We start from the raw sequence: 27,840 nt of genomic DNA on the forward strand, positions 1-27,840 counted from the left end.
TAAGGGTTTTTGTGTATGAATATATATTATTGATTTTGTACAATATAAATGATGTATTTTTAATTTTAGTTTCTGTGAAATTCATTCGGCCATAAAACTTTATCTTTTATATGTTCACAACAATCTTTTAATTTACTTACAAACAAAACAATATTATCTCTTAATTATTGATTTCTGTTTCTCTAGATTTGTTTTCTCAAATAACTCTTGAGCAAATAGTTTTACAAAATGGCTACACTACGTGTCATTTGACATTGTCAATTTGTCAGTCTGATTCTAACTGCAAACGTTCAGAATCTGATTTCCGAAGTAGCAGTAGAATTACATTTTTGTCAATTGCGGTTGTACTTTGTGGTATCTGCGTAGTGTTATCGGTAGTGGCGCGGTAATTATTATAATTTGAAAAGTTTTGATTTTTTTTCACTTAAAATGAGTGATATTATTACAGCTATAGCACCAGTTAATATAGCAATGATAAAATATTGGGGTAAACGTGATGAGAAATTAATATTACCGTTAAACGATTCCGTTAGTGCTACTTTGGATACAAGTGTTATGTGCGCTAAAACTTCTGTATGCGCTCGGCCAGATATCTTAGAAAATGAAATATGGCTAAATGGAATTCAGAATTCGTTTTCCAACCAACGTTTACAAAATTGCCTCAACTCAATAAAAGCAATTGCACGTGAACAACAAAGTGTCAGTGAAGAATTTTTATCATGGAATGTTCGTATTTGCTCTATGAACAATTTCCCAACTGCTGCCGGTTTAGCGTCTTCGGCTGCAGGGTATGCTTGTTTAGTTACAGCTTTAGCAAGATTGTATAAAATAAAAACTGATGTCAGCAAAATTGCCCGAGTGGGATCCGGCAGTGCCTGTAGAAGTGTATTTGGTGGATTCGTGAGATGGCATGCAGGTGTTCAAGCTGATGGAAGCGATTCAATAGCGACCCAAATAGCAGACTCCTCACATTGGAATGAAATGCGAGTTATAATACTGGTTGTAGCTGATACAAAGAAACACATAAGTTCGGTAAAAGGAATGAGTTGTGCAGTGGAGACATCAGAATTGCTTAAATACAGGGTTCAAGTGTGTGTACCCACACGAGTTAAGCAAATATGTGAAGCTATTAAAGACAAAGATTTCTCCACATTTGCAGAAATAACTATGAAAGATAGTAATCAATTTCATGCTGTATGTCTTGATTCATACCCACCTTGTGTCTACATGACTGATGTTTCTCATAAAATTGTTGAAATAATACATAAATATAATGAAAGTTGTGGAGCAGTGAAAGTGGCTTACACTTTTGATGCAGGGCCAAATGCATGTTTATACCTTTTAGAGAAGGATGTTCCTGAAGTCCTCTCTTTGATAAAGCATATGTTTCCTACAACTTCTGATGATTTCATCAAAGGTTTAGATGCTCCTACAACACATATAGACCTAATCAAAGAATTTCCAATGAACCCTCTTGAACCAAATTTACTGAAATACTTAATTTATACAAAACTTGGTGATGGACCCGAGATCATAACTGATGAATCTCATCTTTTGAATGCCCAAGGAAATCTACTTTAAGACATTAGGTTAGGTTTCAAGATAATTTGTTAATTTAACAAGGGATTCGTTAAGAATACAATATCAATGTTGAAACTAATAGTTTATTATACTTCAGTTATTTGTAGCAAATTATATATTCACTTAAGAGTTGTTATATTATTATTATAAATATGTAATATTATCATTTCAATATATAGACACAATATTGGAATATCATTTTTATATTAATTAGAAGTATTACATCTTTAAAAATAATTGTTTTTATAATTGCATGAGGTTGTGTAGTTAAGATATTAAATTAATATAATTTAAGAGGAACTATTGTCAACTGTTTTCAATTTGTATTCTATGAGTTAAACTATAAGAATTATATAATAGTTAAGATTGTAAAAACCAGTATGTATTCTGGTCTTTGTGTATGGGTTATAACTGGTTTATGATTTTTATGTATAGGTGATGGATTTTAATGTGTATATCTCATGACAATAATTATTTAGAATTTGAATTGTATCAGTATTATTCATATTTATTTAAATCAAGGTGTAGGTTGAATTTATGTTATCTTAACTCAATCCCACTTAACATATCAAAAGGATGGAGTATGAAATAAAGATGTATTATAAAATAACACAAAGTTTATTTACACAATAAAGGTCAAATATACATAGATTGCAGATACATAACTCTGCATTAAAAAGTACCTTATCAGTAGCTATACATGGAGATCATAATTAAAACACTAGTGTCAGTCAATTCCATTTATTTTTATACTTTTTAATGGAGGACAAAAATAAATGAAACTATTCTTATTTAACATCTTATCTAGCAGAGACTGAAACCTGCCAGACTCTTATGATGTTGTCGGAGTAGCCAGCGAAGAGAGTTTGACCATCGGTAGACCATGCCAAGGAGAGACACTGGGGTGGATCTGTCTTGGAGGTCTGTGTCTGGTTAATAATCTCGGGCTTCAACTCCTCAACCATTTCCTTGCTTTCCAGATCCTATAATTAATAAAAAAAGGTTATATATATGTAATGTAAAAAAAAATATTTATGCAACTTTAACAATAAAGTTTTTTTCTTACCCAGATCTTGATAGAAGGCCCAAAGGCAGCACAAAGCCAGTATCTGTTGGGCGAGAAGCACAGTGCTGTGATGATGTCATTGTGGTCTAAGGTGTGAAGGTGTTTGCCATCATTCAGATCCCAGAGCATAGCCTTCATGTCCTTGCCACCAGATGCACAGAGTGAACCATCAGGAGATACAGTCACTGTGTTCAAATATCCAGAGTGACCCAAGTGGTTGATCTTCAACTTGCAGTTGGTCAAGTGCCATACCTAGAAATTAAAAAAATAATAATTGTAAAATGTTTTCTCTTTGATTATTGCAATATCTGATATATTTGGTCAAAAATAATTAAGTTGAAAAATATGACATTTTACCTTAACGGTACGATCCCAACCAGCAGAGACAATGATAGGGTTAGCATGGTTCGGTGAGAAACGCACGCATGAAACCCAGTCAGTGTGGCCATCGTCTTGAATAGTGTACTTGCACTCGGCAAGGGTGTTCCACAGCTTGATGGTCTTGTCACGTGAGCCAGATACAATCTGACGGTTGTCAACTGAGAATGCTACAGACAGGACATCCTGTACAACACAAGAAAAATTTAGTTAGTTTACTACACAACTTGAAAACTCAAAGTTAGTACTGTACTGCTTAAACTGGGTTTAGACTATGTGTGTATGGTAGAAATGATTTTATCAAAAATCAAAGTGCAAAAAAAAAAAACTATGAACATTATCGTGCTACAAACTAGATGATTTTTATCAGTTTTCAAACAACAATTGTATCAATTAACTAATCAGGTATAAGCCAAAATACACATGAAATATACAATATATTTTGGATAGTGCATTTCTATTCATACCATGTTACCCATAATCAGTTTCAGAGTTACTTACTGAAACCAATGTCTCATGAAGATCCACCTAAGTCTTCTGCCTCGCAAAGGCACATACACACAATTCTGCCTCGCACAGGCACTGTCTTCTGCCTCGCAAAGGCGCTTAAAACTATTATCTTCTGCCGCGCATCGGCACTAATCCTACCAAATTAAGAGTTCTGTCACACCTTAGTATGGTCTTCAAAACGCCTGGTAGTTTTTCCGGCTGCGAGATCCCAAAGACGAAGAGTTTTGTCCCAGGAACCTGACAGAGCGTAGTTGCCGTCACTGGACAGTACTACATCCGAGATGAAGTGGGAGTGTCCATACAGACGCTTCTGCGGTATACCGTAGTTAGTTTCGTCACGAGTCAACTTCCATACAATAAGGGTTTTGTCTGAAAACAAAAAATTAAGCTATAATTTCGTTTAGAGACATGACATGTAACGAAATTGATAGTATTGATCAGCCCCATATCCGCTTGCCGCTCAGGTATCGCGTGGCAAAGTTTATATCATCATGTTTTTTAAAATATACACTGTCTTAATATAATATAATCTTATATTACAAAAGAACGTTACAATCTCTCGAAATACATATGTTATTTATTGGATGAAAGAAGATTAAGATTTTAAGGTTACGAGTAGCACGCACATATTAGAGATTAAAATCCCTTACCTCGAGAAGATGACAAAATCATGTCCGGATATTTAGGATTGGTGGCAATTTGGGTAACCCACCCATTGTGACCACAAAGAGTCCCTCTAAGTTTTAAGGTCTCAGTCATTTTTAACTTGGGAGAATCAGAGACCCCCTTCGCGACGCACCAAGCTGATGATAAAAGAAGGAAATAGACTCGTTGTTGAAGGATATAACATGTGAATGAATGAGTGAATGATAAAGATAACTAAAAGGAACAGATAAAAAATGATTGAGAATGACTTGACATACTTCAAAGCTGAATAGTTTTGATCAAAAAGTTTGTACCTATTACACATAATTTCTATTTATACAAGTTAAATTTATGTCTATCTGGCATTACAGTCTGCAAAAAGACAATATATTATAATTTTTGATCAAGCACACGAGTTTATTGATATTGGTTAAATTTATTCATACGCTTATATCTTTTGTTTGTGATTCCTAAGGTAAAAAAAGTATGAATGCGAAAAATATCATAATTACACATGACATTATGTATCAAAACTTGAAAATAATCTATCAATCTTAAAGAAAGGCGATGTCATTTTATTCCAAAATTAGAATTTTTGAAAAACTCATATCAAATTAAAATTACAGCCCTTTTGTACAAGTTCTGTATTAAATGGATTTTATTATAGATAAATCGCAATCACAGCAGATGACGAAACCTGTACCGTTTGCTGCAGTAAACGTAAGTACAATAAATGATTTCAATAGTTTCTTGTAATATAAAGTTTTATTTAAACCCATTATATTAAGTTTCTATAAAGCTGATTGTTTTTTAAACAATCACTTATATATTTATTTATATTTAATCGCTGATCGAGTTCTTGTAGGTCGAATAGTCGATAGCTTAAAAGGTAGCAAATCCTTATGACCCGTATTCAATCTGCGATAAAGTGATTTTTTTATGAATATCAGAATCAAAAGCACCGCGTTGTATCCTCAATTATGTTGTTTCGATAACCGTTGATTTGTGCGGTCGTGTGGAATAGCCGTCTTATGAGATTATGAGTGTGAAGGAATGGCATGATATTGTGATTGCGCACCAACTTAGGTATTATATTATTTCCTCTGCAGTTTGTTAACCTTCCTTGAGAAAATACGGTTCGGTGCAATTATGAATACATTATTTAATAAATCTGAATGTTAATTAATATGCAAGTAAGCTATTAAATAAATTTGAATTATTATTTTACAAAATTAACTCTTGTTACGATGTTTATTGTGAAAACAGACTGCTAAGAAATAAGAATAGTCAAAAAAAATAATAGTTTCTCTTTCCTAACAATTAAATTTCATAGTTTATCCATTAAATATATTAATATAATCGGTTTATACTATAATATTTTCGTTTGTTGAATAGTGTAATATACTTTTTATTTTTTTAAGACGATTCAATTAATGCTGTTATGCAATATATTTTGAAACAAAACCGTTCAAATTTTAGATTTTGAATTAAAATGTTGCTAACTATTATAACTGTGTTGCTATCATATTAAGGTATATACATTTTAATTCGTTTTTAGAGGATAATACTCCTAATATAGCATATTAGCCAGGTAAAGAAATTTCATTTTAACCCATCAAATGATAAATTTAAAAAATCAAAGAAGTTTTGATTTAATTTAATGTTAATAAAAATACTATGTTCGTGAATGCATCGATATTTGGCATCATGTTGTAATGCCATTGTATTCCGCTTGGGGGACACCGTCGTTCTTTTGAACCAAATTGACGTCACGCAAGTGGTACCTACGCCATTTTGTAAGTGTCTGCCATAGTCAGTATTTCTGGGCACAGTGTAAAATACAAAATTCGCATGGTTTTGTGTACATTTAATAGATAAAAATATCTCAAAACTAAGTTAACGTCTAGTGCGTTAATTCACAGACACAAAGTATGGAGGACAAGGCGTCATTAAAAGAACTGGATCAATGGATAGAACAGCTAAATGAATGCAAGCAATTGACAGAAAACCAAGTGAAAACGTTATGCGATAAGGTAATAATGCTTTATATTTACTAATTAATTTATATATTTGTACCTTGAATCATTTGTTTATATGGTTAGTCAAAAGTTAGGTTGGTATCCACTTATACTTATATCGAATGATTCACGTACATACATAGGCAAGAACGAGATCGCGTATGTAATGTATGGAAACTGACTTTATCCAACTATTCACTAGTAGGTAGGTAATCGGTTTCTTATTGAGATGGTATAATAAAACATTTTTGATAGGTCTGAAAGTGTTTGTTTGTATCACCACACCCAGGTAGCTACAGTTTTTATTTCATGTCAGTCAAATAGCCTAATTGAATAGGATATTTATAGACGAGGCACGGAAATGATGGCTATAGTTATTATTCCTATGTTATTTCATTTCATTTTGTAGTTTTTAATTTTAACCGGTATAATAAATGGTTGGGTGTATCTACATGGACTAAAACTTTGATGGTAGCATTTGGACAACAAGCTTTATAATACAGATAAAGATACATTTTTAACTAATAACCCATTTACATTCATGTATTTTATTATTTATAATGAAAACAATGTTAATAGTCTTAAGTGGAGTGTAAGTACATATTTACAAAGTACAGTAGAAACAATTTCAAAACATACAATTTTTCGTACTTGTACTCTTGAAACTTTAAATATATTTTTTTACTATCAAGGAAATATACTGAAACTGTGAAAAATAATTAGGTATAAAGAGATTGTAGGTATTCCTATTTTTGTTAATTAATGAACCAAGTTTTGATATAGAATAGAACATTAAATACTTCATTTGAATTAGCTCCATTTTCATAGAAGTTGCATTTATATTTAGATTATTATTTTTTTTTAATGATAGCTTAATTTAATTAAATTGTAAATGAATTAATCTAATTTGTTTAGAAGAGAATTACTCGCTAATGTTATGTGGTAACGGTATCTTGTTAATAATTTACCTTGTGTATGGATATTACACTATACTATATTGGTAAAACATTTGTGTTTTTACAATTTTCCTGCTCTCTAGGACAAATCTTATTTACATAACATTTTGTTGTTTATTTAAGGTCGATGTATATCTATGAAATTTTTATTGAGGTAATTTTTAGCAGTTAAATCAATAATTACTTAATATTTCTCGTATACAAATCTGTCAACCTCTAAGATGATGTCATTCTTAAAACATAAAACTTTTGCTTCAGTCGAGACTTTCATATTTATCTTGGTGTCTCATTGTTATCTAATAGCTGTTCTAAAAGTTGCTTGATTGACTGAAAATGGATATTAATTTAACAATTAGGTAACAGTTACACAAAAATTTAATAGAAGTAACTGGGAAGCTTTTATTTTCTGTTACAGTAATGTACAAAATATTTAATCAAATTTGTGTAAAAGACAAAATTAAAAGTGTTCTTTTGCATATTCTAATTATAATAAGTTATGTTTTTATTTATGTAGCCAAGTCATATTTGTTTATCAAATTTATCAATTCTAATATCTTATTAGAATAGTGTTTCATAATCTGAAGATAAATATGGAGTTATATTTCATTCTTCTTTTTCTTTATATGACAGTACCATATAGTAAGACTATGCTTTTTAAATGTAAAACATACATATATGTTAAATTACTTTCAAGATATCTAATGATAATAATGTCTGTTTTATGTACAATTGAAAATATATTCATTAAGTTAGTCGCTGCAAAGATGTTTTGATCAAAGGTTTATATAGATTATGAATAAAAATAATGTTTATTCATATGTATGTCCCCTTTGTGTTCTTAAATCATTCAATTTGATTGTTAATTAATTTTGGTGAGTTGTTTTGCATATGTTGTCTGCTGTAATGGATCTTGGCTAAAAAATAACAAAAACATTTGTTCTTTATATTTACCGTTCAAATATTCTATATATCAGGATTTTATGAAAAAAAAGTATTAAATAGAAATTTCTTATCAACTGATAATTAAAAATAAAATATGTTGCTGGCAAATTTGATTTGTATTGTCAAAATACATAAAAGAGTAATTGGAGTAGGATTTCTTTTTTAAACTATATAACCCACTGGATTAACTAATCCGTTGTTAGATTTTATTGTGAGTAATTGATGTAACCTTTTTCATTCATCGAATTGTAATTACATCATCCTCTGGTTCTGTTTATATGCATAATGATAACTTATATAATATATAGTTTTACTTCTATATGTTATGCAGGGGTTGATTAATTTAAAAAAGCTACATCTTTTTCTTTTAAATGTCAAATCAGTAATGTCAGAAAGAGAAAAGATATGTTTAGTAACACCTAAACAATGTTTGCAAGTCTGCTATGTAATTAGTAAAAATATTTTTGCTTTCAATGTTCAAATAGTTTATTAATGATATATTGAATATGCTTATTACTTCCAATTTTTAAAAAGTTATTTCATAATTAGCTGACAGGAGGTTTTCTTAATGCTCTGTGCTATAAAGTAAAAAAAAAAAACATCTAAAAAAGTTGTGTGGAATGTAGTTTATAAATACCTCAATTATTAATCTATGAGTATATGGTTCTTCACAACTATGTGATTTGGTTTTTAATTATGGAATGTTTGTATATTTTTAAGTGCTTTGTTTATAATATTAAGAACTAGTCCCTGACCCACAGTTTACATGCATTGAGTTTGTATTATACATGGAATAAAAATGACAATCTATTTTGATGACAAACATATACCTTGGTACACTTATCAATCCAATTTCTTATATTTGTAACTATTGACTGTTTTAAGATAATTTAGACAAACAAATAAACAAAAATAAATTATTGTTATTTTTTTTAGCCTGCAAACATTCTTCAGATAGGCAGTTGTTTCAAAATTACAAAGTGTAACTTCAAATATTTTTTTTAATTTAAATAGTTGTGTTACTTTACGTACATAAAACTTTCAGGTATTTTATTATACTCCTACACTAATTCATAAATTATTTAAATTGTTTGAACTAATAAAATTTTCATACCATAATCATCCTATACTAAATTAAAAATTATATGAATTTGAATCCATCATATTTTTGTGTAACTAACAAAAATAAGACTGTTTGCATAGTAATATTTTAAAAGCGAAAGTGAGTGTATGTTCTTATCCTTAATTTCGGTGTTTAGAACTTGGTTAGTGACGTACGAGTTTTTTTTGCGGACATAGTCACGGTGCATGCTTGGTTTATAGTATTAGTAAGTAAATAAGATCGAACACGTAATATGCTTGTTTACAATTAAATGGTTAGGTAAATATGATGTTATTACTATTTTTATTACCTGCAATACTGTTTCGAGTCACAAAAATCAATACTCTAATAACCGTTTAGCTTGACATCGGTGCGGTTTGACGACGATTTAGTCCACTTTTAAATATAATTATGCATCCGCAATGCCTCGTGTTTTATTATATGTATCAATCACCGTTTTATTAAAGTTTTTTTTTACAAGATGACGTATTTTGTAGACTATTATACAGTAGTAGGACGTTGCGGTTTTTTATAATGATGTTTTTGTCGTAAAGGATTATCAAGTAATTGTTTTCTTTTTTTTTTTTAAATAATTACTCATACAGAACCTTATATTTATAATTTGTCTATTTATATTATTATTTATTTTTGATGTATTATAGAACTCATTGAATTCTTTTATCTATAGGTATATAGGTCCAATGTGCAAAGTACGGTATAAAACAAAAGTAATATTTTTTTTTTTATATTTTCGATTTTCGGCAATAATAGTACGTAATGTTAAATTAAATTAAAAAACGCAATGACTGTACTGTTACAAATATATACGTTGTCTTTTTAGTTGCTTCTCTATTTAACTACTTACGTACATATTTCAGAAATTGAAAAAATTATATTGAATAGCTTTTTTATAATTGAAGAAAGGTTCGTATATAATTACGCTTAATATAATCTCAGCGCAATGTTTAACGACAGTCAATATGTAACATAAACAATAATCAAGAATTATTAGTTCATACTTTGTACAGTTTCTTTTGTATGTATTCCTATTGGAAAGTTGTAGTGATAGAATTATTTTGTTTGATAGTTTATTGAGGAATCCGTATAGTTTTATTCTACGACACTAAGCTGAGAACTGTAACCGTAAACGTCAGTCAAACGGTATGAAACTGACATCTATGATTGTATAATCCAAATTTACGTCTGATGAAACAGCGGGATACATTTAGCAAAATCCTAAAAGTTATTAAACCGGAGCCATTGACGTGTTACAAATAACGTGCCCAATGACGTAGATCAAGTGTACCTTTAATTTCTTAAAATAATCTCCAATGAAAATATTTTCTAAGGGCTAATAAAAGGTTGTTTATAGAAGTGTAAGGTGTTTACCTTAAATATTATCTATATCCGTAAATAAATACTTAAATGTTTCAACACTCAAGGAAATTAAAATTTTAACCTTTATTATTTTAGTCTTTGCAATGAAGACGTTTCTTTGATCGATGTTTTATTTCATCTTCTAATATATAATATGCGTATTGTTTTTTTCTTTAACAATTTGTTAAATGAAATGTATGAAGTTGGATATTTTTTAACGACGTAAAAAGTATTAACTGAAATTAAATAAATAATATGCAAGGATTTTCTCTCAAGGTTTTTGAGGTAATTAAGTAAAAATATTAAATAAATTGCCGTATATAAATTGGTTTTAATACTAAAAATTATGATATATTTTTTAAATTAATTGTATTTATTTTATGTAACTGTATTAATAATACACAAAAACAAATACACGCACGCTGTACCATAATTTTCTAATAAAAATGTTATCGCTTCTCAGATTTTAAGATACTATACTAGGTATCTATATATTATATACTTTCTTACTAAGTGGACTAATTTAATAACAATAATTCAATACATCACAATGCAACAATTATAATTGCTAAGATGAGTATTGAATGATGAAAATTTAACATCAAAAGCTCAAATTTGCATTCAACTGGCCTCAGTCCACCCTCGGGATATCACTCCCAAGTCAAATAAGATGTCCAATTATTTGCCGAAACTCGTCCTCCGTCCAGGCGTCTTTGCCTCGTAACTTCAAGCATAATAATACGTAGATATATAGTTAGTTGTTATATAGTATTCGTAATATCTAGCCTTTTGACTGGCCTTCCCATATTTGCATTCCGTTTTCCTAATGTTTCGTAAACACTCGAATTCTCATGGTCGTACGCGTGTTAAGCCTTTTCTTTTCAATTTAATGCACTGATTGTTTACGACGTGCTGTGCTTTGTATCACCTTATTTTATTATTTTTTTCAATTATTTGATTAGAAATATAATCTACATTGAATATAAATATATTTAAGATAATTTTGTTTCAAATATAATAGTGAAATCGTAAATCGAATTATTAATACTCGTACATTTTAACTATGTACTTTTTGTAATACGAATATATTTATCGCTTTAAAGCGATAAGATCGCCTGTTGTACCATCTTTACTTACTAAAAGGCTAATCTGACTAATTTGTGGTGTACAATAAAGTATTTAAATAAATAATAAATAAAATGAAATATAATAACTGTTTGTAAAGTGATGGCGTTATACACTTCAATGAAATCAATATTTAACGCTAAAACTAACATTGCCAGTCGATATTTGCAATCAAAGGCATCACGCTGCATACATCCTTTAAACCTCGCGCAGACCCTCCTCATCCCCGCTCGCCGCCCACAGCCAGCGAGCTTCCCCGTTAAGTGCACTTCCCAGGTTAAGGATCAGCCTGAAAATATACATCTAGGTCATTCTCCACGGCCGCATACATTTTATAATGTTATCCTTTGAAATGAAATAAATATAATACCATATTTAGTCTGAAATATTTGTGTTCTTTAGAATTATTTATAATTTTAACAAGACGCTAATTAGTTGAGATATTTCGTCGAAGATAACGATTTCTCTTTTCGTCTTAAGTCTCGTAACTATTATTTACGCGAGTAAAAAAGTTCGAATCGACTTATTTTGATGTTAAATTAAATCGTTTCAATCTTTAAGTTACACGTCACAATAAAAAAATATTAAATTTACATTTTTATTATTTTATGGCATCTGTATCAGGGAGGATGTTGCGCGATGCTCCGAGAGAGATAGCAATGCTATTGCCCTTATTATGGTGACTCGTGTTATTAAACCAAATTCATCTTTTCGTAAAATAATATCCGTTTATTTTGAATTAATAATAAAAATATAGTGTTATAATTTTTGAAAGATTTGTGTAATTGTGTTTGTTTTCTCACGTCCGACTAATCTGTGTAACCATAATATAAACAACTGATTAATATAAACATAAACTAGGAGTTCTGAAGGTCATGTATTTAAATAGAATTTCTTTCTCCTTTTATTGTAATTGTCACTTTGTTCCGTCTAATTGTGATTGTTGTAAAACTGAAAGAAAGATTTATACCTTTTTGTCACGAAGAGTCTAAATTTACTTGCAAATTGTATTGTTTTTTTTATGTTATAAAATCTTAACAAATTTTCAGTCGCGTTAGTTATCAACAATATGATTTCCGTTCTTGCCACAGATTTAGAAATTTGACCTTTGAAGTTACTTTAAAACCGCAAGAAGATTAATTCTTATGTTACTCGTTTTTATCTAATTTGAGTTGTTTATTTTTGTTATGAATCGAATAATAATATTTGCAATATCATCCATATTCATTATCTAGGAATCGGGGATTTTTTTATCACATCTTATCTAATAGGCTTGCGTAATGTTTGTGTCGTTCAGGAAAATATATCACGAAGACTACCTTAATGAGCGAGGTGGAAGCGAAACCAGTTGCATCTCGATTAGTGCCCTAACACGAGCTCTGGTTCCGAACATTGACTTTTTGCGGACGAGAGAGTTGGTTTCGCTTTTTGATATGGATAAAAATGTCCCGACCATTTTTACCGCATTATGTCAAAGTAAAGGGCAGCGTTTCTAGAAGAGGTGATTTCATCGTGGATATGTTTTAGCTTTGAATATTAATAATGTATCTAATGGCGAAACCATACAATATCTTTAAATTAGTCGTGCAGTTATATTAAAATTAATCATACGTATGCAAGAATACAGAGTAGTGTCAACCTAGAATAGAATTTTATGTTTAATTGCATGAGTAAATGTATCGATGATTTTGCTTTGAATTAAAAAAAATCGTATTCTAAAATCGTGAATTGTGCGACGTTATTAATATTAAATAAACATCTGCAAGAGTACAGAGTAGTGTCAACCTAGAATAGAATTGTATGTTTAAATGCCTTGTCATGTGTACGTGCTTCAGCTCTCGCCGTAAAATAACAGCCTCTTGGAAGACAGCATTGTTTTTATATACAGTTTTAGTAAAATGGATCCCTTTATTCTCGAGCTATTATTACGGAACACAAAATGAACGTTATAATTATTTTAACAGGTTGCGTCGTCGTATGAATTTCCTTTTTGGAAACGGATATACGTTTACGTGTATCGGACGGATTGATGCGAATACGAATGTGTGTGTGGGCGTCTTGTATTCGCCGATAGTTGCCAATCTTTGCTAGATTTCGATTTTTTTTTTCAATGCGAATCAATAGAGTTCTCAATGTTTGCGTCACCGTGGTCATCTATATAGCGTTTAACCGCAGCACCGAGCGATTGAGCTTGACAATGCGTTCCCTTGCAGTACGTATTAGAACGACGACTATATCCACTGATCAAATACGCTGCACCTGATTGCGTCGATGAGTCGAGATGGCCCAGTGGTTAGAACGCGTGCATCTTAACCGATGAATGCGGGTTCAAGCCCAGACAAGCACCGCTGATTCATGCGCTTAATTTGTCTTTATAATTCATCTCGTGCTCAGCGGTGAAGGAAAACATCGTGAGGAAACCTGCATGTGACAAATTTCATAGAAATTCTGCCACATGTATATTCCACCAACCCGCATTGGAACAGCGTGGTGGAATATGTTCCAAACCTTCTCCTCAAAGGGAGAGGAGACCTTTAGCCCAGTAGTGGGAATTTACAGGCTGTTGTTGTTGTTGATTGCGTCGACTGTGAACGATCGAAAATACGTAACGGAATTATGCTATTTTGGAAGGCTCCACGGTATTTCGAGCAAATAATCGAGTATAGCCCATTCGGCGAATACAGGCGAACGTCAGCCAGTCGCTTAAGTAATTTGTTTTGGTGATATCATTTATGTACACGCTTGTGTTGTTTTGAATGCGAGAGTCGTGTATGTTTGCGGAGAAATAATAAACAATTTCCTATCCCCTAACATCTGGTCGCCGGATTGAATACAATTTCTCGTGTAACTGTTCTTACGATTATATGACCGGAATTGTTTTATTTATAAAAAGTACATTATTTTATTTCGTTCCAACGCTTCTATTAAGTTTTGATGACGTTCAATCGCAAATTAATCATACGCTTTAGCTATTTCTTAGTTTATCAATGTTGGTAATAAACATTAAGATCCGTCGATGGCAATCATTTCAATAATGTTTAATAGCGGTAAATAAAATGATATAATATGTTATGTAATTCCATAATGCTCTTACTGTTCTCTTTTGTGTTTTGTGTATAGCTTCAAAATTAAATGAAACCTACTTACTTAATCGCAGCTAATAGTACAATTATGGTCTAACTCATTTATATTTTCTTTATTTTTATTTATCAATACATTTATTTTACTATCCGCTATACCTAGCCGTTTGATCTGTTAATACCAAGTAACACGTATATTGAATATCTTTATAATTTATTAATAATAATTTTAAACCGACATTTCACGTATAATATCTTAAGTCCGTAATCATTTTAGATTATTCTGCGCTGGACCCATCACTAATCCTTAATTCTAAGCTAGAACTAACTAACTAAGCTACGGTATTTCGTCTTCTCTGCACATAAATATGCTTGGAATTTAAATGAGCCCTGTTTCATATGACAGTATACACTAATCCTTCGAGAGTAGTAGTCTATTTTGGAAATATTTTTATATTTTTTCTTATTGTATACATTACTTATTTGACAATAATGTTCACCTCACATATGCACCTTACCTTGTTATATTTCACCGCTGACACGAGAATTATATGTACATACAATTTTGTAATCTTGAACTCGCAATCTTCGATTAAGATTGACGTATTCGAACCACTGAACCATCTCGGCTGACACGGTTTGTTTCAGTAAATTAATGAGATTATATCTCGTTCAACAGTTATTTATAGTGTTATTAAACAGATGAATATTATTATTGTTTTGAAAGAAAGTACTCACTCATAACATATTAAGCACCAATACTTAGTATTGCGGTGATCGATTTGAAGGGTGAGTGAGCCAGTGCTACTTCCTGTTTTGGTGGAGCATTGATGATGTAGGGATTGGCTAATATTTCTTACTGCGCTTATGTCTGTTGGTAACTATGTACCGTCCACTATTTGCCAATACTATACAAATATATGTTTAATTTTATTAGTTTAGTGAAATTGTAATGTTGTTTCAAATATTTTATCAATGGTATATTGCGATAGATTTATATTTGTTAGTAAATTAATCATTGTCTATAAGAATGACTTCGTTTAATAAAGCTAAGTTGAAAACATCTACTAATTAAGCGAGGCAAATCATACGTCCATATTTTTTTGTTCATATACCAGTCTAAGTAATGTTTATAGTGTATTTTTGTAAAGGTCGCTAGCATTGATCACTGTTACAAGTTGCAAGGTGAGCGTGAGTGATACTCGCTATTGGTAAAGACTATGCAAATATATTCAAAATAATCAAATGTACTACATAGCTATGTACTCTTCACGATATTTATTGAATTATCAATAATTATCATATTATTAGGCTCACAATAAATTTAAGATTTGGGATGACATGTAACTCTTTATTTGATTTGCATTTATACTATTTATATGTCATAGGCTAGGTTGTTAACCGATTCCAAATTAATATAGTATGCGATAATTATTCAATACTATGTGTTTAAATATAATATATTTATTTGTGTTCTTCTTTCAAGCCAATGCTACTATGTACTTGTAACTGTACGCCGCAAAGACTCCGGTAGCTGTAGATCGTTTTCTCAGCAAAGACCACCTTTAAATTCTACGTATGATAAAATATATTGGTTGATCAATGAATATTTATCTACGTTAGTTTGGGGGGTTAAGTTTTGATCACAGGTTAATTTTTAGGCCGGATATATGTAACCCGGACCCCTTATAAACTAGTAATTAATAAACGTTAGATGTGCTGGAGTGCAATGTCATATAAATAGGTATTGTGAAAATAAATTAATGTTTACAGGCAAAGGAGATTCTAACTAAAGAGTCGAATGTGCAAGAAGTGAAATGTCCGGTCACCGTTTGCGGCGACGTCCACGGCCAGTTCCACGACCTGATGGAGCTGTTCCGCATCGGAGGCCGCTCGCCCGACACCAACTACCTGTTCATGGGCGACTACGTGGACCGCGGTTACTACAGCGTGGAGACGGTCACATTGCTTGTTGCACTTAAGGTAACATTCAACATACATATATTACCTTATTTATTAAAAAAAAAAAATGTATTAGATCTCTTTACAGGTTTTTATACATACATTCGTTAAAACATTATTTTGACGAATCCAACATCCGCAGCAGCAAAAAAGATGTATAAGATGGTGCGCAATAACTTGGATCGTAGAAAAAATTAGTTTTATGTTAGTCATACTTAGTTTTGTAATGTATAAGGTAGCCCTACGAGAACTACATAGTCATCTTATTGATTCAGTTCTTAAAATCAGATTAAAAAAAAAAAATACATACATCCGATTGTGATGAAACTTTTGTTAGTTGTCCTGTTCGTAAATGTGTGTCTCTGTCCTTCATGTTTTACACGTGCGAAGGCGGGGCGGGTAGTTGTATAATTTATTTCACCTGGCTTCGCTCCACGTGCATCTACAATAAAACTATTAGTTCATCTGTTCGCTAGTAGTGTGTAACGGTATTAATTATCGCCGAAAGAATTGTTGGTGATAATTTGTTAAAATGCTGGAGTTGTAAACGATCTTCATGTTTTCAATTTGTACAATAGATTTGTTATAAAGTTTACGCGATTGTTATTACGAGCGTGTTTGTCAGTTAACACGTAGCTGTTATTCGAACTACATGTCATTGCTATATTTCAAATAACCGTTCGTTTCTATACTTAGTTACGCTATATCACTGATCATATGTACTGAACTGTGTTTTAAAAAATGTTCTCTGGTACGATATTGGATGGTCTCTGTTGGACGACAAATGAAAGGAACATTGATCCGGGAAATTCGTTTTTTTATAATTAAAATTAACTTAAGACTATTATAGCGCAATTTAAAGAACTACTAATGCCATCTATAAATAAAACAAAGTAACTATTTTATGGACAACTATGAACAGTCTCACAAACATCTTTAGATCCCATTGCATTCAATACAACTGAATCCTATGTATAATGTGTATGCGAACATCAGATGCCATTCGTGTTATTGCATTCAATGATATAACGTTATGTAATCGAATAAGGGGAGAATCACAGTAAAGAAATCGTACAACGATGTTGGAATCGCTTTTTTATATCGATTTTATTTAGAACGGTAAACTGTTTAGGAAAGATTCAATCAAATGAAATTTCGTCGAACTATACAATTTAATACGTATTTCTTAGAAGTCGACCTGATTTTAAGCGTTTTGTTTATTTCACATGATCCAATAGTGCTTAGATCGAAACGTTAGATGTGCTTTGAGTGTGCACGTTGATTTTTTTAGTTTTCAATTAACGAATGTGTATGAAAAAATCTGTTTACTTGATACTTGTCAAAGGTTAAATTCATATTATGCTCATTGCGATATTATTAGTAGTTTTAATTATAATATTATTGATAAATTATTCTCGTATGTGATAAAAGCAAGTGCATTAGATAGTATAACTACTTGCTAGACCGATATGGATTGTGAATAAGTTTTTTTTTTTTTTAATTCCATAATTGGAAGGTGAGTCATCCAACTATGTGGGTCTCATTTTAAGATTTAAATTTATATTTTGGCACGTCTTAGAGTTTTGTTTCCTAAGTTCGTAAATGTAATGTGTATGTATGTATTATTATGACTTTTTTTGGCATCACAATTTACGAGGAAAATTAATGATTGCAGCACTCGTTTCGAGTTTTTATTACATTCGATTCAGAAGTGTTTTGTTAGTATTTTGATGGGATTGAATTTATCACATTACAAACAATATAAGATTCAACAAGCTATATAGATAGTGGGTTCGATTCTAGATTCGACAGGCAACAGATTTGAACTATTATCAATAATATATCCAACTAGATCATGAATATTGTACGCCAGTTCTCTGATCTTTGCAGTTTTCTTAAGATTTCTCATTCTCTTTCATTGTTTTGTATTGAATTCGTTACATGAATCACATATATCAATAATGATTTATGACGTTGCGTGATGATCTTCGGCTGTTTTTTCTTGGAAAATGTGCAAATTTGAAATTAATTATATACGACACCTTATTGCATACCACCTTGATTTAAGTTTTCTTTAAAAAAACTCGGTTGAAACGACTGGATTTAATGTCACGTAAATAAACTTACCACTCCAGTTCGACTACCAGTAGTTATGTCAATATATGAAGAAGAGTAACTACTGAGTTTGTTGCCGGTTCTTCTCGGTAGAATCTACTTTCCGAACCGATTGTAGCTTCACTTTATTGTAAAATGAAGATTCAGTAATGCTTATCGAATAAAGTTTATTTTGATTTTGAATCGTTCCCAAACTTAATTTTAAAATTAAATAAAAAGGTTACTCATATTGTATCTAAGACATAGTATCAATAGAGCATATTATTGCAGTTCTATAGCAGCAGACTATACATACATGAATATACTATATGTTTGAAAAAAGTATAGAATGCTTTGCTTGCTCTTGCTTGAAAACTTGCCTCCAGTTTCTGAAACGAAAAATTGAACATAAAAAGTAAAGAATGCTTTGTTTATATCAAACTCTTGCCTCCAATTTCTGAAACGTGGAATATAGTATTAAGTAATTTGATTGTACTCCGTATAATCATTGGTCGATGGCATCCTATGACGTAATAGGCAACCAATGAGCGTTCAGCTTAAAACGAAACAAAAGCATTTCAGAAACTAGTGTTTAGTTTGTTTGAAATAAATGAAAACATCTTTTGAGAAATGTATTATGAACAATTTCATTGTTTCTAATATTACATAGACTACGTGAGAGCAAGCTCACATTATCAGTTGGTATCTTTGATAAAGTCGGGTCACTGTTTGTATTACATTTATCACGCAGATTATCAACGAGTTGACTTTCACAAATGAGCTGATTCACGAATAATATTGTTTCTAATTCATATTCCTCGTTAACATAACTAGAAGCTGTATTATGGAATAAGTAGATAATAAATTACATTAATGATTTTTCTCATTAATGTAAATTTCCTAGGTTTTACAAATGATTGTCACTAAATTATTAATCGTATCGATAAGAACTAATATAGATTATGAGGCCACTAATGTTTATTTATAATCAATTAATTGGAAGTGAATTTATAATACAAATAATTTCACTATTTGTCTATGGAAATTTATGATTCCAAAGACTGACAAAGGAATAAATTGTTGGGTCTATTGGTAATTGATTTTTTCTATGCTCAATCGAATGTTTTTTTTTGGTTCGTAGGTAATTTAAATATGAATTCTATTTTTAAATTGAATCATGGTTCAATGATCCTTTGTGTATTGCATTTAGAGATTGAGACAGCCAGTACATCCGTTTAATTTTCTTTTTGAATGTTGTTGTTCAAGGTCGTACGTGTGTTGCTAGTGCTAATTCTTGCCGTCGAAAAATAACTTTGTCAATGCCTCGTTAATATGTATATATGACACGATTGAGAATTTAAGTACTGAAATAAAGTTTTACGATCTTTAAAACGCATCTAAGACGTACGATATAACATTGTATACACTAATTGTATTTACATTTTTTTTTATTAAGTTTCATTAAAGAATTAATATTCAATGTTCAGTCATGTAATTAAGAAAGAATAAAAGGTGAATTTTGATTGTGAGCGTGTTGTCTCGATCCAGTAATTATAGAAACACGAATCACTCATAAAATAGATTTTTTAAATTCCACGACTAAACTAGACGTTTAATTTCGAATTTATTCTTACGGAACACTTTAAAAATAATTATCATAATAGTGTAAGCCGTAATGAATCTCTTGTTCATATTCTATTGCAATGGTTTGTATTCATAATGTCACTAAGAATGACCACTAATAACGTTACATAACAATTCCAGGTTAGATATCGTGAGAGAATAACAATCCTCCGCGGTAATCACGAATCACGTCAAATCACCCAAGTGTACGGTTTCTACGACGAGTGCCTCCGTAAATACGGCAACGCGTCCGTGTGGAAGCACTTCACGGACCTGTTCGATTTCCTGCCGCTCACCGCGCTTGTCGACGGGCAGATATTCTGCCTGCACGGCGGCCTCAGCCCGTCGATAGACACGCTGGATCACATCCGCGCCCTGGATCGCGTGCAGGAGGTGCCGCACGAGGGGCCCATGTGCGACCTGCTCTGGAGTGATCCCGATGACAGGTAGGATTGCTTTCCTACTAACTTAACCCCCCCCCCCCCACTGTTGAGTTGTTTGCCTCTCTTTCTTCCTAGATTTTTTTCTACCTTGCTAACTGAACCCCCCCCCCCACACTGTTGAGTTGTTTGCCTCTCTTTCTTTATAGATTTTGTTCTACCTTGGTATGGTTTGGTGAGTATTTGAACGAAACACGTAATGCATACCTAGGATTTTTGTATTTCAGAGACTACTACTTTAGATTACAACGATAAATTCGCATTTGTCTTCTCTGACCTTTGTTTTTTGTTCTCGTTTGTATACATCGAGTTTTTAATATTAGATCTTAATGATCATCGCATATGTCTTTTTAAAATGTCAGGAAAATAAACTACGTAAATATATTAGGAGATCAACTTATGATAATGATAAATCACATTTGTGAATGACAAATCCCAAGTCTGTATTATAAACGCGATGATAATTCATTTCGAATTAAAAAGATCTCCTATAATGATCGTCTATTGCGCTTGGGTTATCATCATATAAATTCCGTTAAATTGCTTACACGACTATGCAGGCATTGTTCTCTGTAATCGACTCGCGATAAAGCGAAGACAAAACAATATTGACCGTGAGCCATTGAAACTGAATAAAGTAAATATATCTAGGTCACTGTTACAAAGATCAATATGAAAGTAAAATCGTTTAAACTTAATTAGTACATGAGTAATGCAATGTCTCTATGTATGTATATAATTATGTATATGTAAACCACCGAATAACGGTGACATTATGATAGGAAGAACTTTCGATAGTTGACAATTAAATAAATAATAAATAAATTTGAGACAACATCACATACATTACTCTGATCCCAATGTAAGTAGCTAAAGTACAGAAGCAACGACGGTACCACAAACACCCAGACCCAAGACAACATAGAAAACTAATGATAATCTCAACATCGACTCAGCCGGGAATCGAACCCAGTACCTCGGAGTGGCTTACCCATGAAAACCCATGTACCCACCACTCTACCACAGAGGTCTGCAAAATGAAAAACAATTCGACTCGTAACAGATTGTAATCTGACAGTTTAACTTCCATAGATTACACTGTAGCGAAAAATAATACGTTAAAATGCAATCATATTATACAGTTCACAATATTTCGACAGATTATAATCTGTCTCGTCAGATTGTAATCTAACGAATTTTGTAATCTTACTGTGACATATATACTTTAGGCTAATATGAAATAGTTAATATAAAATGTCCCAAATGTGCTACATTAAATACATGATAATTTTTATCTCAATGAATGAACTCATTTAATCGGAATTGAGATTCGATGGCACAATGTTCGTATCTCTTTGCTATGTGTCACAAAGGCATGATTTATAAAAAAAGTAAAACAGTAAATGTTTTTTAGAGGTGTGACAGTGATTTCTAATTTTAATACTGTAATATTATGTTTAGTTAGAACTGGAATTGGAAAATTTGCCATCGGTAATATAATTTTTTGGAATAATTAACATTTTATATTTAAATAACATTTATAATTTATAATTATGAATTAATCATGGAAAAAGTGACCTAGTTTATTCAGAATATGTTTATAGATTTTATTTTGTTATCATTATTCAAGACTGATATTTGAGAACATAATAAAATTCATACAAAATCGAGGCAGATTAGGTATTATCTATGAAGAGAATAATGATTCATTTCTAATGTTATGACAAGGGCATTTAATGGCAGACTCGTGGCTAATTATCGAACGAGCGATAATTTGCGGAGGAGTTAGACATCTGCTATTTCCTATACATAATATGTTTGTTCTCGATGGCTTAGTGTCAAAGTTTTAATCCAATCGATCCGAGTTACGCGCTGCAAGTATATTGCTGTTAATATTGGATTAGCAGTGGGTATTAGAAAGTTTGTATCAAGCAGAAAATTCGACTTAGCTTAACTAACAAATCGGTATATTGTGTCTAATACTTATAGGATTTATTTGTATTATTTAATTAGACATGAGGTTAAAACTTTTATTATATTTTAAACCAAGTATTTATTTATCGACAATCTCATATTATGTCTGCTTAGTAAAGTGAGCTTGAGAATAATCAGAGTAACAAACTATTACATTTTTTCTTTTAAATTTATTTTGTCTTAGTCTTACAATTTTTTAACCCTATAAAACGATTACATTAACTATATTATCTCTGAACCAATTTGTCGAAAGAAATAATTCTTATTTCCCTTATTTTTCTATTTATATAACATTTTTTTTATGAACTATTTCATGACCATGATATGACTTTGACAGAAGAGAGGTAAATGTTCAAAATGCTACGTTATGTAGATATACATTTACAATGCTATTTTATTGTATTCGAGGATATATCTAATCAAGTAATTAATCACATTGTTAAATGTAAAACATATGTAGCAATCACATCGAAATAAATAACAAATCTCCAATAAAGAACCCATCAAATAGTGAAGTGATACTTTAATGCTAACAAGTGTATACACATATAAGTATAATTGTTAAATATGCACTTGTAAGTATTTATTATCTATTGTATACAACAACAACAGCCTGTAAATTCCTACTGCTGGGCTAAAGGCCTCCTCTCCCTTTGAGGAGAAGGTTTGGCACATATTCCACCACGCTGTTCCAATGCGGGTTGGTGGAATGCACATGTGGCAGAATTTCTATGAAACATGCAGGTTTCCTCACGATGTTTTCCTTCACCGCTGAGCACGAGATGAATTAAAAAGACAAATTAAGCACATGAATCAGCGGTGCTTGCCTGGGTTTGAACCCGCAATCATCGGTTAAGATGCACGCGTTCTAACCACTGGGCCATCTCGACTCGTAGTCAATTGTATAACATTTTGTATTAACGTGCACAGAGGCGGATGGGGTATATCGCCCCGAGGCGCCGGCTACACGTTCGGCCAGGACATATCGGAGACGTTCAACCACAGCAACGGTCTGACGCTCGTCTCTCGCGCGCATCAGCTTGTAATGGAGGGCTACAACTGGTGCCACGACCGTAACGTCGTGACCATATTCTCAGCGCCTAACTACTGCTACAGGTACAATACATACATTCACATCGTAACGAGAGTCCAAGCATAATACTATAAATGAAGCAACTTCACCTTTAAAAAATATATATTCTTATACATTTAATCAGTGGCGTAGCTAGGAGACGAAGGGCCCCGGTGCATAGAAAAATAACCCTTTAAAATTATATTATATTATTTATGTCGTGTTTTTCCAGCTTCATAAGCTTAAGGTTTTGTTTAGAGGGCCCCCTGAACTCCGGGGCCCTGGTGCACTGCACCACCTGGCCCTCCGATAGCTACGCCACTGCATTTAATTTAACACTAATTAACTAGCTGTGCCCGCGACCTTGTACGCGTTTGAATTTAACAAAAAAAAAATATATTATTGTAGCCTAAGTTACTCCTTATTATATAAGTCATCTGCCAGTGAAAGTCGCGTCAAAATCGACCCAGCCGTTCCAGAGATTAGCCGGAACAAACAGATGGACAGACAGACACAAAAATTGTAAAAAATGTTATTTTGGTATATGTACCGTATATACAGATGCATTGAGTAAAAAAGGGTTAATTTAGAATTATTAAAGTTATTCCCATATTTCTTATATTTGTCCTGTGTAAGTTTATGTTGTGTAATAAAATAATTAATTATTCTTTACAGATGTGGTAACCAAGCCGCCATAATGGAATTGGATGATGCGCTTAAGTACTCATTGTAAGTATATATAACAAGTATTTAATTATCATAGACTCACCTTAACAACAAGTCTGCCTTTATTATATAATAAAGTATAGAATATGTTTTTTTTTCTGTCTGGAAATTAGTAAAAATTTAAATGTGAAAAAACAAAAAAATATCGGTTGTGCGAATTTTGTAGATAAATAAATATTTTGTCTGAAATTAAATAATGTACAAAACAGTTTTGTTTCATAGAAACTTTTACTCTTTCTCCCCCCTTCAAATGATTAATAGCGCAAAGTGATGACATATTGTATTTGTTTAAACAAATCAATATGGACTATATGTCCTCATACTGTGGATACTTAAAGTTTATGATTTTGTCTACAATGATTTCACACTATGTATGTATGTGGTAACAATCTTAACGTACGTTTGTCTTTTGTCCGCCAGCCTGCAGTTCGACCCGGCTCCGAGGCGCGGTGAACCGCACGTAACGCGACGGACGCCGGATTACTTCATGTAGACTGCACGTATGTATCACATCACATTATTTAACATTTTTATATCTGAGTTACGACAGTCGTTGAACAATATTTCAACATACCTTAAATTCTTTTTGTATTGTAATCAATGAAATTAGTATTTATCTGCTTCATATGTTGCATGTAATGTACATAAAATTAGGTTGCATATGATTAAGCATTTTTAACTTAAATTTTGAATAAATAGTCAAGTTCTAACATTTTTATATCTGAGTTACGACTTTATCTAAGTAAAATTATGTCAGTCGTTGAACGATATTTCAACATACCATAAATTCTTTTTGTATTGTAATCAACGAAATTATTATTTATCTGCATCATATGTTGCATGTTAGGAGTGTTAATGTACATAAAATGAGGTTGCATATGATTAAGCATTCATGACATTACTTTCTTTTTTAACTTGAATTTTGAATAAATAGTCACGTAGCACTTGGTGGTAGGTCTTTGTGCGAGCCCGTCTGGGTAGGTACCACCCACTCATCAGTTATTCTACCGCCAAATAACAGTAGTCAGTATTGTTGTGTTCCGGTTTGAAGGGTGAGTGAGCCAGTGTAACTACAGGCACAAGGGACATAACATCTCAGTTCCCAAGGTTAGTGGCGCAGTGACGATGTAAGGAATAGTTAATATTTCTCACAGCGTCATTGTCTATGGGTGATGGTGACCACTTACAATCAGGTGGCCCATATGCTCGTCCGTCAACCTATAACATAAAAAAAAAAATCGTTCTCCTATCTAATTCAGACGACCTCCGTGGTCGAGTGGTGTGTACACCGGTTTTCATGGGTACGCCACTCTGAGGTCCCGGGTTCGATTCCCGGCCGAGTCGATGTAGATTACCATTAGTCTTCTATGTTGTCTTGGGTCTGGGTGTTTGTGGTACCGTCGATACTTCTGATTTCCATAACACAAGTGCTTCAGCTACTTACAGTGGGATCAGAGTAATGTATGCGATGTTGTCTCATATAAAAAAAATTGTATTGCAACATGTTGTACTAGAACGCGACACACTAACCGAGCTTGCCGCCCGCAGCGCTGGCGCCCCCGGGGGCGGAGGCCGGCGCGCCGCCCGCCCGCCGCCCGTCGCGCGCCGTCCGCGCCGCCCGCTGCAGCCTGCGTCGCGTCGCGCACTGGCTCGCAGCGATCTGACCCCGAGTCCCGCACGCGTGTGTCCTTTTCCAACGTGACTATGCAATTGTGCGTGACGCACTCGAACGATGCACATTGATTTCGAATCGTTGCTTACATTGCAGCCATGACCTTGGAAACTGACGCATAATCACGTCGCTCGTGCTGTGGGTTTCGTTTTCTTGACATAGTCTACACGTTTTGTGGTCGCTGCCGACTGGATCGACTGAGTCCGGAGATTAAATGTAATCAGTTTTTTTATTCCGTTCGATATGTCGTTCCAGTATTGAAATGGCCGACGTTTTGGGTTATGTCGAAACCTCCAGCACGGTCGATTGTATGAAATGTTTCTGGTATACGTCACTGAATGTTTCTCGATAATTTAACCTAATGCCATGTGAAGTTTGGATGTTGTATAGAATTTTGTTAAGAGCACAATAATAATAAAACAAATAGATATTTATGTATTTGGTTTGTAAATCCAAATTTGTTGAGTAAATATCTCGTTCATGAGAGTCTTATCTGTTCATTACGATGTACTTTAGAGTGTCGGTATATGTAAAAATAAACATGTAGCGTTTACAGTGCGCTTAATATTATCTTTTTGTATAGTAGTCTAGTTTACTATATAAATCATTTTAAGGACCCTACTCTTATGTCGAGCGGTTAAATGGCGGGAACGTGGGCTGTGGCGAGCATTATATATACAAAATTAAAATTATTATGTGATGTTTTTACAAGTGACGGCGGGCGCCGGGCGCGAATAAGTTATAAGTCACCGCAATTTTAGGTTCTTGCCCCTTCGACATCGCACAAATTCACAGCTGACCGATTTCCAACCTTATTGCGACTGCCGTAAGGTTCGAAATCGGTGAGCTGCGAGCTTGTGGGATGACTCGCCCGCGCTATTTATGCTGGTATGTTCATTATGCGCGGCCGGACGGCGCGACCGGTTCACTGTTGTATGTAACTTACGATGTATCAAAGACACTTAGACCTCATTAAACAGCGTACATTTGCTATACGGTAGTTTTATTTCAACCGAAATTCACCATCGATTGGCGGGAACGATGAATGGACATACCACCATAAGAACTTTGGTGATCGAACAAATCGAGTGTAGCCGTCTTGGGGTGACCCTCGTAAAATTTCTTTTTTTTTTATCTATTACATAAAAAAAATTGCCTAGTGAAAGTTTTTTTTTTTATTTTCGTAGATCAAAATCTATAAAGTTCCATTTTATTGTTTTAAAACGTAATTTTTTTTTAAACTAATTATTCTGTTTTTACTTACTCGGACTTGCTTTCCACGAGCAAACAAAATATAGCACAACATACACACTGACGGGCGTACTCGTTGCTATGTATCTTGTGTGGAACAATAGTAAGCATTTAGTTTTATGACAGAACGGTAGAAAATATTTACACAAATTTATAATATATACGCATGACTAAGTCACATAAAAAAAGTATTAGAATCTTATAAGACGCGTTAAGAATGCTCTGTGCGTCCGATCTGTCATAAAA

The 27,840-nt window shown here is 32.6% G+C and overlaps 3 protein-coding genes across 5 annotated transcripts; 2 read left to right on the plus strand and 1 right to left on the minus strand.

The window, feature by feature from the left end:
• The first annotated feature begins 257 nt into the window (after positions 1 to 257).
• Positions 258 to 2,480, plus strand: LOC124536700 (diphosphomevalonate decarboxylase). Its single transcript, XM_047113262.1, has one exon. The coding sequence runs from the start codon at positions 430 to 432 to the stop codon at positions 1,579 to 1,581; it is 1,152 nt and encodes a 383-aa protein (XP_046969218.1). The 5' UTR covers positions 258 to 429; the 3' UTR covers positions 1,582 to 2,480.
• LOC124536701 (guanine nucleotide-binding protein subunit beta-like protein) lies at positions 2,307 to 4,410 on the minus strand. 2 transcript variants are annotated; one of them, XM_047113263.1, is made up of 5 exons: positions 4,186 to 4,409; positions 3,696 to 3,904; positions 3,005 to 3,211; positions 2,648 to 2,899; positions 2,307 to 2,564 (listed from the first exon to the last, which is right to left on the minus strand). In XM_047113263.1, exons 1-5 carry the CDS (start codon positions 4,292 to 4,294, stop codon positions 2,382 to 2,384), a joined length of 960 nt encoding a protein of 319 aa, XP_046969219.1. In that variant the 5' UTR covers positions 4,295 to 4,409; the 3' UTR covers positions 2,307 to 2,381. The 2 variants fall into 2 exon arrangements, 1 of the variants encoding a protein (XP_046969219.1); XR_006966896.1 differs by lacking the exon at positions 2,307 to 2,564 and having other exon boundaries at positions 2,731 to 2,899; positions 3,527 to 3,904; positions 4,186 to 4,410.
• A 1,427-nt stretch (positions 4,411 to 5,837) lies between these two features.
• On the plus strand, positions 5,838 to 27,336 carry LOC124536875 (serine/threonine-protein phosphatase 2A catalytic subunit beta isoform). Of its 2 annotated transcripts, XM_047113525.1 has the most exons (8): positions 5,838 to 5,976; positions 6,103 to 6,213; positions 16,554 to 16,763; positions 20,601 to 20,905; positions 23,804 to 23,989; positions 24,621 to 24,674; positions 25,092 to 25,171; positions 26,220 to 27,336. In XM_047113525.1, exons 2-7 carry the CDS (start codon positions 6,112 to 6,114, stop codon positions 25,162 to 25,164), a joined length of 930 nt encoding a protein of 309 aa, XP_046969481.1. In that variant the 5' UTR covers positions 5,838 to 5,976; positions 6,103 to 6,111; the 3' UTR covers positions 25,165 to 25,171; positions 26,220 to 27,336. The 2 variants fall into 2 exon arrangements, with proteins under 2 accessions (XP_046969481.1, XP_046969480.1); XM_047113524.1 differs by having other exon boundaries at positions 5,944 to 6,213; positions 26,186 to 27,336.
• Positions 27,337 to 27,840: the final 504 nt, after the last annotated feature.

The sequence above is a fragment of the Vanessa cardui genome, chromosome 17 (genome assembly GCF_905220365.1).
Source record: "Vanessa cardui chromosome 17, ilVanCard2.1, whole genome shotgun sequence".
Taxonomy (NCBI): domain Eukaryota; kingdom Metazoa; phylum Arthropoda; class Insecta; order Lepidoptera; family Nymphalidae; genus Vanessa; species Vanessa cardui.